Here is a 13,335-nt window from a genome sequence, read left to right as displayed (position 1 = left end):
CCAGCGGTGAATTGCAGTGTTTGTCCTCGAGGATCTGAGTTTTGAGTTGTTTGGATAGAGGAAGTTTGGAAGTTATTCCCTTGTGAGATGGGAATGCTGGAGCTGGTGGGGATTTTTGGAAGGGGACAGCATTGTCCCCATGGCGGCTGGGAGAGTGCTGGTCTCTAACGGGATGTACTGGTGTGAGCACGGGGAGCGCTGCTGCCATTGGGGCTGAGGCAGCTTCGGGATCAGGACCATGGGATTTTTCCATCATTGATTCCCAGCGGTGAATTGCAGTGTTTGTCCTCGAGGATCTGAGTTTTGAGTTGTTTGGATAGAGGAAGTTTGGAAGTTATTCCCTTGTGAGATGGGAATGCTGGAGCTGGTGGGGATTTTTGGAAGAGGACGGGATTGTCCCCATGGCGGCTGGGAGAGTGCTGGTCTCTAACGGGATGTACTGGTGTGAGCACGGGGAGCGCATCCTCTTTGTGCATCAAACCCATCCCGTGAGGGAAATCCATGGAGAATGGACCAGAGCTGGAGGAGGAGGAGGAGGGAGCCTTCCTCATGCCCACCCCTGTGTCTCTCTTGCAGGCTCTGCAGGTGGCTCGGCAGTTCCTGCTGCAGCAGGCCACGGGGCTCAGCTCCCCCAGCAGCAACGAGGGCAAGCAGCCAGCGGTGCAGGTGAGCCCCAAGTGTCCCCTGTCACCCCCCTCCTGGGAAGGGCTGGGCCACAGCTGTGGGACAGCACAAACTCCTGTCACCTCCGTGGATGGAGCGCTCCAGGCGTTAAATCCTCTGGAAATCTCCAGAAGTTTCTTGGGAGGTTTTTTTTGGTGTGTGGGAGTGGTTGGGGAAGGGAGGTCAACGTGTCACCACTTTTTGGAACAGTGTTTGGCTGGGCCACAGCTGTGGGACAGCACAAACTCCTGTCACCTCCGTGGATGGAGCGCTCCAGGCGTTAAATCCTCTGGAAATCTCCAGAAGTTTCTTGGGAGGTTTTTTTTGGTGTGTGGGAATGGTTGGGGAAGGGAGGTCAACGTGTGTCATCACTTTTTGGAACAGTGTTTTGGAGACGGAGTTTCCCAGGGTTGGAGCATCCCGGGATTGATGCTGGGTGCTGTGAGGGTGGCACGGAGGGCTGGAAAAGGGAACAGTCTTTTGGGCTGGAGCCAGGGCAGGTCCTCCAGGATGGGACAGAGGCCCAGCTGGGATGGGGATTTGTGGCACGGGCAGGAAAATGGGCTTTGGGTTGGCACATCCTGCTCCTGTAGGGATGGGGAACCTCCCCTTTGCTCCCCTTCTCTGCCAAAGGAAAAGGGCAGAAAATGGGCAGGAGAAGGGTGAAATGTGGAGAGAGAGGGAGGCAGGGAGAAGCAAAGCCCATGCAATGGGAAGTGACAATTTAAATAGCTGTGCGGAGGGGCTCTCCCTTCAGGCTAATTAAATTTATCGGAGAACAGCAGGTTACCTTATTAGAGCCACGTGGGTTTAATTAACAAAGGAAAGTAATTAGCACAAGCACTCTCGGAGCTGAAGGTCCTGCCTGTGCCAGGCTGAGCCGGGTGGCAGCAGGAGCCGGGCTGGGATGGGCAATCCCGGGATCCTCTCCTGGCTTGGAGTGCCAGGGCACGGCTGAGCCATCCAGCAGCAAATCCCAGGGCTGCCGGGGGTCAGGAGAGCCCAGAACCCCCCAGACTGGGAAACAGCAGCTGGGTGGGAGCAGTGGGAATTAGTCAGGGCTCCTACGGCACAAACAGACGGCTTTTTCCAGCGGTGCCGGCAGGAAGGAAATGCAGTCACTGCATGGAAAATGTCTGCAGAGGACAAAGGCGGCGAGGGTGAAGTCAGATTCCGGTAACCGGCGCCTCGCTCCCCTCCGTGGGTGTGTGTCCCTGCACTCCTCCTCCTGCTGCTGCTGCTTATCCCTCCTTGCTCTCCCTGGTATTCCCGGCTGGATGCAGCCGAACATCCCGTGCTGCTCCTCAGCCTCCCCTCCCTGCCTGCCCATCTGGCCAGCGGCTTTTTGCCGGAGCGAACTGGATCTCTTTGCTCTCTCCCTCCCTCCTTCCCCTCCTCCCTTTTTTCTCTCTCCGTGTTGCAAAAAGGACTTGTGAAAGTTGTAGACGTGAGTCAGAAATAGCTCATAACTCAGCAGCGCCCGGCAGTCCCTCCCCCCGCGGCCCCGCCGGCAGCTGGAGCGGGATCTGACCGAGGGGAGATAGGGGATTAAGCAGACTCCTTTGAAAGGAAGTTTATCTAAGGCACGGTGGTGTGGATGAGACTGGCCAGGACGGCTGCAAGAGGAGGAGGAGGAGGAAGGCTGGGTCCCAGCACAGCCCTCCTTGGCTTGGAGGCAGCAGGAAGCACAGGAGGATGGGAATGTTTGGGAATTGGGGGGTCCTTGGGGTGCCAGCCCGGCTCGCTGCCTGTGGATGTGCAGCCCCACAAGTTTGGGAATGGATTCGCACATCCATGGGGAATTTTGTCTCCACTCAGCTCTGTGCCAGCTGGGTCCTGGCCCCTAATCCTGGGGGAATCCTGGAGCAGGAGGGTCCCAGTGCTGGCAGGGAGAACAGGAGACCCCCATGCTTGTCCACACTATGCACTCTCCTTGTCACCCCACTGATGGGGATGGGACATTTTTGGGGCACCGAGCCAGCAGGATTAATGACATTCCCGACAGCCTGAGCTTAAAAACAAGCAGGGAGCTGCTGGTCTCAGCATCTTGGACTGGGGTTTGTTTTTGGAGTAGGGACCCTCTTCCCACAGATGCCTGGAGGTGTGTGTGGACAGTCTCATGTTGTTGCTCCAGTTACAGCTGCAGGAAAGGAAAAAAAAACCCCAAAACCCCATCTTTGGGTGTTCTAAAACATTTTAAAATAGGTTTATCTCTTTATAACTTTAAAACTCTTGGAAACTTGGTGCGCACTGACAAAATGTTGCTTTTGAGACCTTTAGGTGTTGCAGGGCATTGTCATGCTGGGATGGTGGGAGCAGCAGATCCCCCTGGGATCCTGCGGGGATCCAGGAAAACCCAAGGAAGGAGGTGCTGGAGAAGCAGCACCCCGAGTTGTCAGTGGCACCTGGGAATGACGGGGTGCCCTCTTTGGGTGCCCTCAGAGCTGCCTCTGCTGGATCAAGTGGCTGGAAGGGGAGAGGGGCTGGAGGGCACCCGGGGAAGGGAGGAGAGGAGTTTGGAGCAAACTGCGGGAAATTGCTTTTCTTTTGTCTGCTGCAGCGGGGAGGGCAGCAGAGCGGAAAAGTGTATTTTGTTGATTTGAAACTTGAGTGAAATGGGTAATGAAGACAGATCAATACCAGCCCTTCTGAGTTGCCTCTCCGAGAGAAAAAAATCCAGCAGCAGCCTGTCCGTCTGGGCTCGCACCGAGGTTTTTCCATTTGAACTTGGAGCATCCCTGTCTGTCCCTGCTCCATCCCAAAGCCCCCAGCCCTGCCAGCCCGGTGCCAGTGCCATCATCCCACTCTGGGATTGGTGTTTTGGGTTCACAGAGGAGCAAAGTCACTTTAATCCCTGTAGAATCATCGGTGTGAAAGCTGTGCCAGCACCCCCTGTTCACGGAGGGGACGTAGGGACCCTGCTCGGGTGGTGCTGGAGGACAGGGGCTCACGGAGGAGGGGGCTCAGTGCTGTCACCTCTGCTGCCACTGTCCCCAAGCAGCGACTGTGGAGCCCAGCCAGGTGTGAGTGGGGCCTCCCCAGCAGGAAGGCTGCGCTAACGAGGATGTGCTAATGAGGATGCTCTAACGAGGATACACATTGGGCTGAACATGCCGGGGATTGATTCCTCCTTTTCTTCACAGGAAGCTGAACATCAGTGCCTGGTGTCCTCCAGGCTGGTGTCCCCTCATCTGCTCATGCTGCTGCCACCCCACCCTGGGCACTCAAGCCTTTGGTGCTGGGGCTGTTCAGAGTGTTCCTAAAATTGTTCCTAAAAGCACCCAGAGCCTCAAAACCCAGCCTGGCATGTGGGGCTGAGCTTCATTCCTCCTCTGACCCTGGGCAGGTTTTAGTGCATTGGCTCATCCCTGCCTGGTGAGGTCTAGAGGTGGCACAGCAGGGTTTGGGTGGCCCTGTGCCACCCCTCAGGATTTATAAGCCATGGCTGGGGTCACCTCGGTGTCAGTGGCATCACTGCCTGGCCCTGGGCACTGGGAGCACTCCCAGTGAACACTGTGTGAGCCAGCTGCATCTTGGAGCTCACCCAGGGATGCTGAGTGCAGGAAGGGAGGCCAGGATGTGCCAGGAGGGTTGGGGTTGCTCTTGTCCTGTGAGAATTGGGTGCTCTGGGGTGGGATTTGCTCAGCCCCTGCCCTTAAAACAGCACAGCTTGAAGCTGCTTTTGGTGGTTGTTTCGGTCCTTCTGTTCCCAGTCTCCTCAATTTGTTTCTGTTTGGTTTGGATTTGAAAAGAGTGGTTAAAATTAGAAAAAAACAGCACAAACATGTTTTCTGCTGTTTCTAACTGGGAGTTAAACCCCAAGATTGGATCAGAGCAGGGGTGTGCAGCCCTGATCTCTTCAGGAAACCAGGAGCACCCTCTGGAGAGAGAGAGGGGTGCTCATCCATGATCCCAGAGCCAGCAGGGATGGGTAGACAAGGTCTGGGCTGTGTGGTTGAGCCGTGGAGCAGGAGCTGCCCCTTCCCGTCGTGGCGGTGACGTGCGGCCCTTGGGGACGCGGTGGCTCCTGCGGTGACCTCCCAGCCCGGGTGACGGCAGAGCAGGGGTGTTTGGAGGCTGATGGAGGATGTCCCCAGGCTGTGCCAAGCCAGCTGTCCCCGGGGTCAGGAGGGCACTGTCCTTCTGATGACAATCCCGCGGCGCTGCGAGCCAAGGCCGCCGGGCCGTGGCTTCCCCCGCTCTGCCTTGTGCCTGGGAGTTCAATCCGCTTCCCGTAAAAACAACTCAAAAAAATCTAGGAAAAATTTCTCAAGAGCCTCACTCCCCATCCTGCCTCGTTCTACACAGCCAAGTCTTGCTTCCCTCAGCTGGCTTTGGCTCAGGGAGGGAATATTCCCTGGAATACCTGCCTGCTTTTCCACCCACTGCCTGCTGCTCCCGCCCCATCCTCTGGCACGGGGATTACAGCCGGGCCCGCCTGGAAAAGCAGCCCCTGGAGATGCTGCTGGCCGGCCCGAGCAGTGCCGGGTGTTTCTGGGAGCAGCCAGAGCTGTTAGTAAGCAGTTTCTGCGGGGTGGCAGCCGGCCAAGGCGTGAGTCAAACCCTTCCTGACTCGGTGTCTGGCAGATGCCAGCTCGTGACGCGTCGGGCTGGTCCCCAGCCGCTGCTGCTGCTGCTCCGGGGCTGCTGCCGGGACCTGCTTCCCGAGGGATGTGCTGGCTGCAGGGACATTTCCTGGCTGCTCCCATGCCTGGGGGTGGTGGCAGCTGGGTGGCATTCACCCCGCAGCTGGGTGACACTCACCCCTCACAGCCCTTGTGCTGCTCTGGTGTCCAGGGCTGGTGGCAGCTGGGTGACACTCGCCCTCACAGCCCCTGTACTGCTCTGCCTGGCACCCTTCAGCTCTCACGTTGACCACCTGCATCCCAGATTTTGAGGCAGTTGCTGCCCCGATCCCACTGTTATCCAGGGATGCCAGGCTGGCCTCATATGTTGCCATAGGGAATCTTGTCATTGAGGGCCATGGATGCAGGTTGGGATGGACATTTCCAACCCCATTTCCATTCCCATCTCATTTTGCCAGACCAGCAGCTCTCCCTGTCCCCAACAGAGGCAGCTGGCACTGTCACCAGAGCTTGGGACAGAGAGCCCCCAGCACTGGGGTTTGCTGGCCCATATTGGGGTCAAGGCAGTGCTGGAACATTCCCAGCACCGGGGCGTGGGATGAATAGGAGCAAAACCGCCTGTAAGTGGGAATTTCCTCTTTTACTAAAAGTTGCTGCTTTCCCTGGAAACCTTAACTGGGAGAGGAACGTTTTCCACCCTGTAGGGAAATTCTTCACGGGAACCAAGGCAGCAGCAGAGCTCAGATGCCCCTCTCAAGTTCACCCCGTTCCCACCTCACCCCCACACGGATCCGCCACCATTTCTCCGTGTCAGCTCCACATCCAAATGCGGGGGGGTGGGGGGGAAGAAAAAAAAAAAGCCATTTAATGCAGACAAAGGTTGTATGAAAATATAATTCTGCTTTTGTTAGCAGCCATCAAACTCTAAAAAGCGTCACTTTTGTTTTCTTGTAACATTGTGAAAACCTCGTGTCGGATCGAGAGCTGGGGCCCTCTCGACTAATCGCCTCTCCTTTGTGTTTTTAGATTATAGGGGCAATTAGTGTTGTCAAAACCTCTGGCAATTCTCTTTGCTCTTGACAGGGTGTCAGTCCGCTGGGCGAGAAATGGAAGGTGTTATAACTCTCCGGTAATTAGGATGCCTCCGATTTGAAAATGCCAGCAAACGTGTTCGAGGGGCCGCGGGAGGGGGCGGGGAGCCCGCCCGGGCTGGGGGGGATGTGGAGGAGCAATTAATTAGGGGCTCTCATTCCGAGCACGTTGCTGGCTGATGAATTGGCAGAGGGAAATTAGCGGCGCACCTCGCTCTCCTCGCCAGCTTCCCTCCTGCCCAGATGTTCGCCCAGGGCTTGGCACAGCTGGCTGCGAGCACCTGGGTGCCCAAAACAGCAGCTCTTCACTGGGTGCTGGTGCCGCGGGGGGCTCGGGGCTCTCTGGTGGGTGCTGGAGCCTTGCAGGGTGCTGGGGCTCATTCCTGAGCTCCAGCCCTTGGGTGGGAAGTCAGAGGAGTTAATCAATAGCTCTGCCACGGAGGTGGCTGGAGGGGGAAACGCTGGTGACAAACAGAGCTCGCCCCGTGTCCGACACCTCCCTGCAGCAGAATGCCTGAGTAAATAGATAAGGCTTTGCAATCTCCCTTGAAGGTCAGCTGGACACCCATCACAGACAGGAGGGACAGCACGGGGCCACCCTGTGGTCCCATCCCCGCTGGAGTGGCTGCAAGGGGTCCAGGCTGGGCAGTCTGGGCATCACTGGGGGTCCTGGGCAGGGGGGCTGGCAGGAACCAGGTTCTCCATGGGACTTTGTTGGGTTTCTCTGCTCTTTGAGATCCTGAGAGCTTGGGCTGAGGGGCTGAGGAGCTGTTTAGTTTGGATCAGAACCAGGTCCTTGGGGTGCAGCTGGATCCTGGCTTGTGCTCTGCCCCATCCCACATGCCAAGGAGCTGCTGCCTCTTCCTGGGAACCCCTGGAAGAGCTCGTGGCTGCTGGTGGCTCCTGACCAGCAATTCTTATTTGCTTTGCTAGGAATATGAGGCAGCCAGGAGGGTTGTTAAATTACAGCAAGGCCCTAACCCTGCCCAGAGCCTCAGGAGGGGCTTTGGGCTGGTGGGATCGGTGGAAGGCTGGGATGAGGCAGCTCCTGATGGCTCCATCCGGGCATTGCTCCACCTGGGCAGGACCCAGCAGGGCTGGGATCCATCACTGACACCTTCCCAGGAGCTTTGCCCGGGGTGTGGACCCGTGTTTTGATAACCAAAGGCAGGGGCTGGCAGGTTCCCTCAGCCCTCCCTCCTCTTGGCACAGTAATTACAGGAGTTACTGGTGTCAGCTGGAGGTAAAGCTTTGATGTGTCTGGAGAACCCCGTAACCTCTTCCTCAGTGCTCTGCTCTGCAGAGTTATTTGGGTGATCAGTATCTTCCCACTTCCCTGGCGTTTCCCTCCACCCTTCCCATGCTCCCAGCAGGGGAGGGAGCTGTGGTTTGATGCCCAGTTCCCCCAGCTAAACTGCATTTAAAGAAGAGCTCTCAGCTTGTGGGGGGAGCTCATGGTTCAGGAAGCTTCATCCTGGTGCCAGCAGCACCGTGGGACATCTCCCTGCCATTGCCATGTCCCAGGGGACAGACAGCAGCTTCATCCAGAGGAGTGGGGGACATGGAGGATGCTCTGGGAAAGGCACTGTTGGTGTTTGGGGCGAGTTGCACAGGTTGGGGTTGGGAGTGGTGACGTGTCCTTGCTGTCACAGGTCCCCGTGTCCGTGGCCATGATGTCCCCGCAGATGATCACGCCGCAGCAGATGCAGCAGATCCTGTCCCCACCCCAGCTCCAGGCCCTCCTGCAGCAGCAGCAGGCAATAATGCTGCAACAGGTAACGCTGCAGTGGGGCTGAATCCAGCCAGGCAACTCCCACCGGGCTCTGGGAGTGCTGGAGTTTGTTGGAGGCAGAAAAATGGGTCCTTTCCTCCTTCTGCTTTCCACATATTTCCTTTGAGATTCCCAGCACGTCCAAGGATGAAAAGACCTGCAGGTGCTGACAGTGCTGGTGCTGCCACCCTGAGCCAGGGTCTCAAAACCTCCAAAATTCCTGCTCAAGGGCTGATTTGGGGCTGCCCAGCTCCTGGGAAAAGCCAGGGTCGGGGTGGATTCTCTTGGTTGGATGTGCCCCCAGCTGAGCCCCCATGGCCACTGCTGGGCTTTGGGCAGGTGCCTGTGTCCAGCTCAGAGCTGAGGTTTGTTTCTCATGGCCCTGCTCGGCTTTTCCAGAGATTTTAGTCAGATGGGGAGGGAAGAAAAATGAGGGAAAGGAAAAAAAAGCAGATTTCCACTCTGAAACAAAATATGTCTGCTTGGGTAAACAGCTCCCGGCAGCGGGAAGGAGGGAGAGAGGGAGAAACCCCACAAGCATCCTCCACACCCTTCCTCCTGCCTCCAGTACCTGTTTACTCCAAACAGCCTGATAAGGATTCAAGGTTGGCCCCAGGGAAAGAACAAAGGGTAAACACTACCCTGGGTGGGTCCTTCCACAAGCCTCTTTGGAGCCGGATAAAGAAACACGTTTGACTGCAAATTAAACAACCCAGGCCGGAATAGCTCACATTCTCCACCGGCAGCAAACCAAACATCACACCTCTCACCCCTGACCCAATGTTCCTGCTCCCAGCCCGGCCACTCCGCAGCTCCCTGGCTCGGGCTGGCTCGGGGGTAAACACCCAGCCCCTCCAAACCTGTTCTCAGACACAAACAGCCACTGGCTGCTGGCAGCCCCGAGCTGATAAAGGCTTCCCGGCATCCCCAGGGACATTCCTGAGCCCCTGCGAGGGGGCTGGGGGGTCTCACTGACCTCCCCGTGCCTTTCTCCCCCTCCCTGCACGCAGCAAATCCATCACCCACAGTTTATTTAGGGGCCAGGGTGAGAGCTGGTGGCGATGCTGGCAGGTCCCAGCGCTGCCTGTGGACACTGGGACCCTCTCTGGTGGCTCCCTATAGATCCAGAGGGTTTATCCCTGTTTTAATGGCCCAGCAAACAGCTCTGCTTTGATTTGAGAGGCTGTTTTGACTGCCAGGATGAACCCCCAGCTCTCTCAGGCCAGGGGTTGTGGCTGCTCCTGGTCCTCCCCAGCTGGGACCCCACTGGCTCTCACAGCACTTGTCAGGGGTGTTTTGGGGTCCCACCATGCCAAAACTGGGGTTTCCCCACCCTGAAATGCTCTGTGGTGTGCCAGAGCACCCCAGCCTGCTTTTCCCTCAAGGGACAGCGGATTGGCATTAAAATAAACATCAGGGTGGGCATTGGGTGTGTTTGGGGGGGTTCAAGGCCCAGGGGGATCCAGAGTCCTTGGCAATGCATGCCCAGGGTTCCTCTGCTGCCCTGACTGCCCTGGTGGGTGCCTTCCCTCCTGCCCTGCACCGGGTGACACAGGGAGCCTGGCCTGGTGACAGTGCCAGCAGCTGGCATGGTTGTGGCAAAGCCTTGGCGCTGGGCACGGGGTGGTGAGGTGGGCACGGGGTGGTGAGGTGGGCACGGGGTGGTTCCACTGCTGATCCCGTTGCTCTCTCCCCTTCCCAGCTGCAGGAATACTACAAGAAGCAGCAGGAGCAGCTTCACCTGCAGCTGTTGACCCAGCAGCAAGCCGGAAAGCAGCAACCCAAAGAGGTGAGCTCACCTGGGGGGCACCGGGCTGGCAGCAAATTAAAAGGGGACCAGCACAAAACAAGGTGTGGGACAACCCCCAGGGGGGCCATGGCAGTGGCACATGGGACATCCTGCTCTGGGGGTGCCAGGGTGACCAGTCCAGTCACTGGGAGTTGTTCTTCCTCCTTTTCCTCCTCCTCTTCCTCCCTCTCTGTGATCTGGTGCATCTACAAGATGTAGGGGGTGTGGGGCAGCACTGGAGGGGCCACTGGACCCTCCCTGGTGGCAGAGACAGGTGCCATCCCCCCAGCACAGAGCAAGAGCTCCCCAAATCCCCCTGTGGTGGGAGCAGAGAAGGCTCAGCCCAGCCCAGCCCTGCCAGGCTCAGCTTGGGCAGCCCAGTCCTGGCTGAGCTGGCACTGCAGTGCCCTGGTGAGTGGGCAGGGCTGGTCAGGTGGCACCAGAGCTGGGCTTTTCCTGCCAGGAAGGGTGGCTCTCCAAAGCCCAGGGAATGTGGCAAACAGCAGTGATCCCTGCAAAGGGCTCTTCCAGCAGGAGACCCTGAGGTGGGCAGGGCTCTCAGCCCCCCACTATCACCAGTGCTGGGCAGGTCAGTGCCTGGTGCAGACTCATTTTGTGCCCCTGTGGTTGCAGCAATCTTGCAGAACTCCCTTTACACAGCAGCTTTTGCCCCCAAGGGCACAGTGATGCCCCCCAAGGGGTTGTGGCTGTGTTTTGGGGACGTGCTGGTCACACAGAGGCTGGGGACAGAGCCCAGCCAGCAGGCAGCACTGCTCCCTTCCTTCTCCTTGGGTACTTTTGCCCCTCTCTCTTGCCAAAATGCTTCACATGGGGTTTCTTGCTGTGCAGTTTTGCAGAATTCATGTCTGGTGTTGCTGCCCCTCCCCTGAGTGTCCTTCCACGGGCTCCAAGTGACAAGGGACCTGTTCCTGAGCCACTCCCTCCACATCCCTGCTGCAAGCAGGAGTACTGGAGCTGTTCATGGCCATCACTCCTCCCAAAATCCAGCACCCTGATGCACACCCAGCACTTGAAACTCATCTTTTTGGCAGGGAGGGAAGATTTGAAGCCCAACCTGTGTGTTGGGGTGGCACAGGGAGGACTCACTGGCAAAGCCACGCTGGCATCAGGGGACCAGGGTGGCTGCAGTGGCTCAGGGTCACCTGCTGCAGCCTCAGGCAGGCTCACTGTGGGGTGTTGGTGCATTTCCAGGGTCAGGGTTATCAGAACCATCTCCAGGAGCTGCTGGTGCTCCAGGAAATGGGGGAGGTGTAAATGTGAGCTTCCTCAAGGACTTTCCTGCTGGCCCTGGCGATGTTCTCTTGCAGCACCGAGCAGGGATATAATTAAGCTCTGACAAAGCGCTTGCTTAGCGGGCTCTGCTTTAAAAAGCTCGTGTTAACTTTTAATTAAATGGTACAGAGGAGATGGGAAATTTATCCAACAAGAAAGGGTGTAGCAGGGGGGGAAGGGGTGTTGGATGCTGCTGGAGGGATGTGTGTCCAGCTTTCCTGCTGGGAAAAGCACTGAGGGGTTCTCAGCAAGGGGATGTCAGTGTTTCCTTTCCTCAAAATCCTTGGATAAGCTTTGGTTTCACCCCAAAAATTTGGGTAGCTGGTGTTCTTGAAGTCTGTGTTCAGGTTTGTCTGCTGGGAATGGTGATGCTGTGGCTTCCTTGAAACTCAGGGAAGAGCTGGAATGTCTGGGATGCCTCCACAGAGCCATCCTTGGATCTTTCCTGGAAACCCATAGCTGGATTTAATTCCGGCCTCACTGCAAGATTTGTAAACCCAGCACCTTCTGCTTCCCCTCTGCCTGATTCCAAGGGCTCCTCTCTGAGTCAGCAGCTTGGAGTGGGATCTGCAGGTGGGCAGGACACCAGGAAGGAGTTGGGAGCAGGGGCAGCATCTCCAGGGGGAGCAGCTCTGATATCCCCAGGAGCAGGGGCAGAATCTCTGGGAGGAGCAGCTCTGATCTCCCTGGGAGCAGGGGCAGAATCTCTGGGAGGAGCAGCTCTGATCTCCCCGGGAGCAGGGGCAGCATCTCCAGGGGGAGCAGCTCTGATATCCCCAGGAGCAGGGGCAGAATCTCTGGGAGGAGCAGCTCTGATCTCCCCGGGAGCAGGGGCAGCATCTCCAGGGGGAGCAGCTCTGATATCCCCAGGAGCAGGGGCAGAATCTCTGGGAGGAGCAGCTCTGATCTCCCCGGGAGCAGGGGCAGCATCTCCAGGGGGAGCAGCTCTGATATCCTTGGAAGCAGGGGCAGAATCTCTGGGAGGAGGAAACAAGGAGCTGTGCTGCAGCCCCTCACCCTCGTGCCTGCCATCCTGCTCCTCCCAGGATGCTTGGCTTCTCCAAGAGACCCCAAAATCCCCTGGGAAGGTCTCCATGTGTCCCCAAAGCTGCCGAGGGCAGGGGTTGTCCCTGTGCTGAGGCAGGCAGGGTGGGGAGGGGGGGCTGCTGGCTCCTAACCCCGGTGTCAGCTTAATGAAGTGCTGCTGTCAGTCCCGCGTGTCACGGCGCAAACTCCTCCTGATGTGCTCATAAATCAAAGTGACGGCGCCTCTTGCCCCGGTGGCTGCACCCACTCAGCTGCATCTAATGCACGGTGATGCTGCAGACCCCCAGCCCCACGCCGGGAATGGGCCGGGAGAGGGCTGGGAATGGGCTGGGGGAGCCAAGCCTCGGTGATGCTGCAGATCCCCAGCCCCACGCCGGGAATGGGCTGGGAGAGGGCTGGGAATGGGCTGGGGGAGCCAAGCCTTGGATTCGAGTGGGCTGGGAATGTGCTGGGGGCTGGGAATGAGCTGGGGGAGCCAAGTCTCGGTGGTGCTGCAGACCCCCCAGCCCCAAGCCAAGAATGTGTTGGGAATGGGCTGGGAATGTGTTGGGAATGAGCTGGAGGAGCCAAGCCCGGGATTCGGCCCAATCACAGAGCCAGCTCCTCTGGGAGTGGCTTTTCCAACGGGAAATGGGAGTAGTGAAGATCAGCAGGGTGTGAGATTTTTGGGAAAACTGGGGCTGTCATCCAGGCTCTCCCCAGCCTGGTTTCTCCAGGGAAAGCTTGGCTTGGAGCCCATGGGCTGGTGGGTGGCTCTGCATCCCTTCACCCATCACTCAGGGGCTTAGAGGTCTGTGGTGCCACAGGTGTTCCCTGGGGGTGGCAGATTGCCTTCCCCTTGGATCAGGCTTGGTTTGGCTTGGATTTGTGTTCCTGGGCCTGCCCCTCCTGTTCCTGGTCTGTGGAAGCTGGAGAGACATGGATTTGAGGCACATGAAGGTTCAGCCTTCACATCACCAGGTTCCACAGCGTCTCTGCCAGAGCCACGAGTGGGTCACGGCTGCTGGGGGGGCTCAGGGGGTCTGGATCCAGCCAGGCCAGGTCAGGAGAGCCTGGCTGGGCTGTGGGATGCAGGCAACGTGCCCAGGGATCCTC

At 57.9% G+C, this 13,335-nt stretch overlaps 1 protein-coding gene across 5 annotated transcripts in view; it reads left to right on the top strand.

Annotated features, from left to right (window-relative positions):
* The window catches only part of FOXP4 (forkhead box P4), a 53,189-nt gene that overhangs the window by 25,240 nt on the left and 14,614 nt on the right, over positions 1-13,335 (top strand). For 4 of the 5 annotated variants that reach the window (XM_041468264.1, XM_041468262.1, XM_041468263.1 and 1 more), the window contains exons 1-3: positions 1,818-1,867; positions 7,993-8,115; positions 9,814-9,900. In XM_041468264.1, the coding sequence (XP_041324198.1) occupies positions 8,011-8,115; positions 9,814-9,900 (192 nt within the window). In that variant the 5' untranslated portion in view covers positions 1,818-1,867; positions 7,993-8,010. Of the gene's footprint in view, positions 1-576; positions 667-1,817; positions 1,868-7,992; positions 8,116-9,813; positions 9,901-13,335 lie in introns of those variants that run through there. The other variant, XM_041468265.1, reaches the window with a different exon arrangement.

The sequence above is a fragment of the Pyrgilauda ruficollis genome, unplaced genomic scaffold (genome assembly GCF_017590135.1).
Source record: "Pyrgilauda ruficollis isolate IOZ18807 unplaced genomic scaffold, ASM1759013v1 scaffold216, whole genome shotgun sequence".
Lineage (NCBI taxonomy): Eukaryota > Metazoa > Chordata > Aves > Passeriformes > Passeridae > Pyrgilauda > Pyrgilauda ruficollis.
Note: the sequence above shows the minus strand (reverse complement) of the source record. Positions and strands in the feature narration are given on the sequence as shown.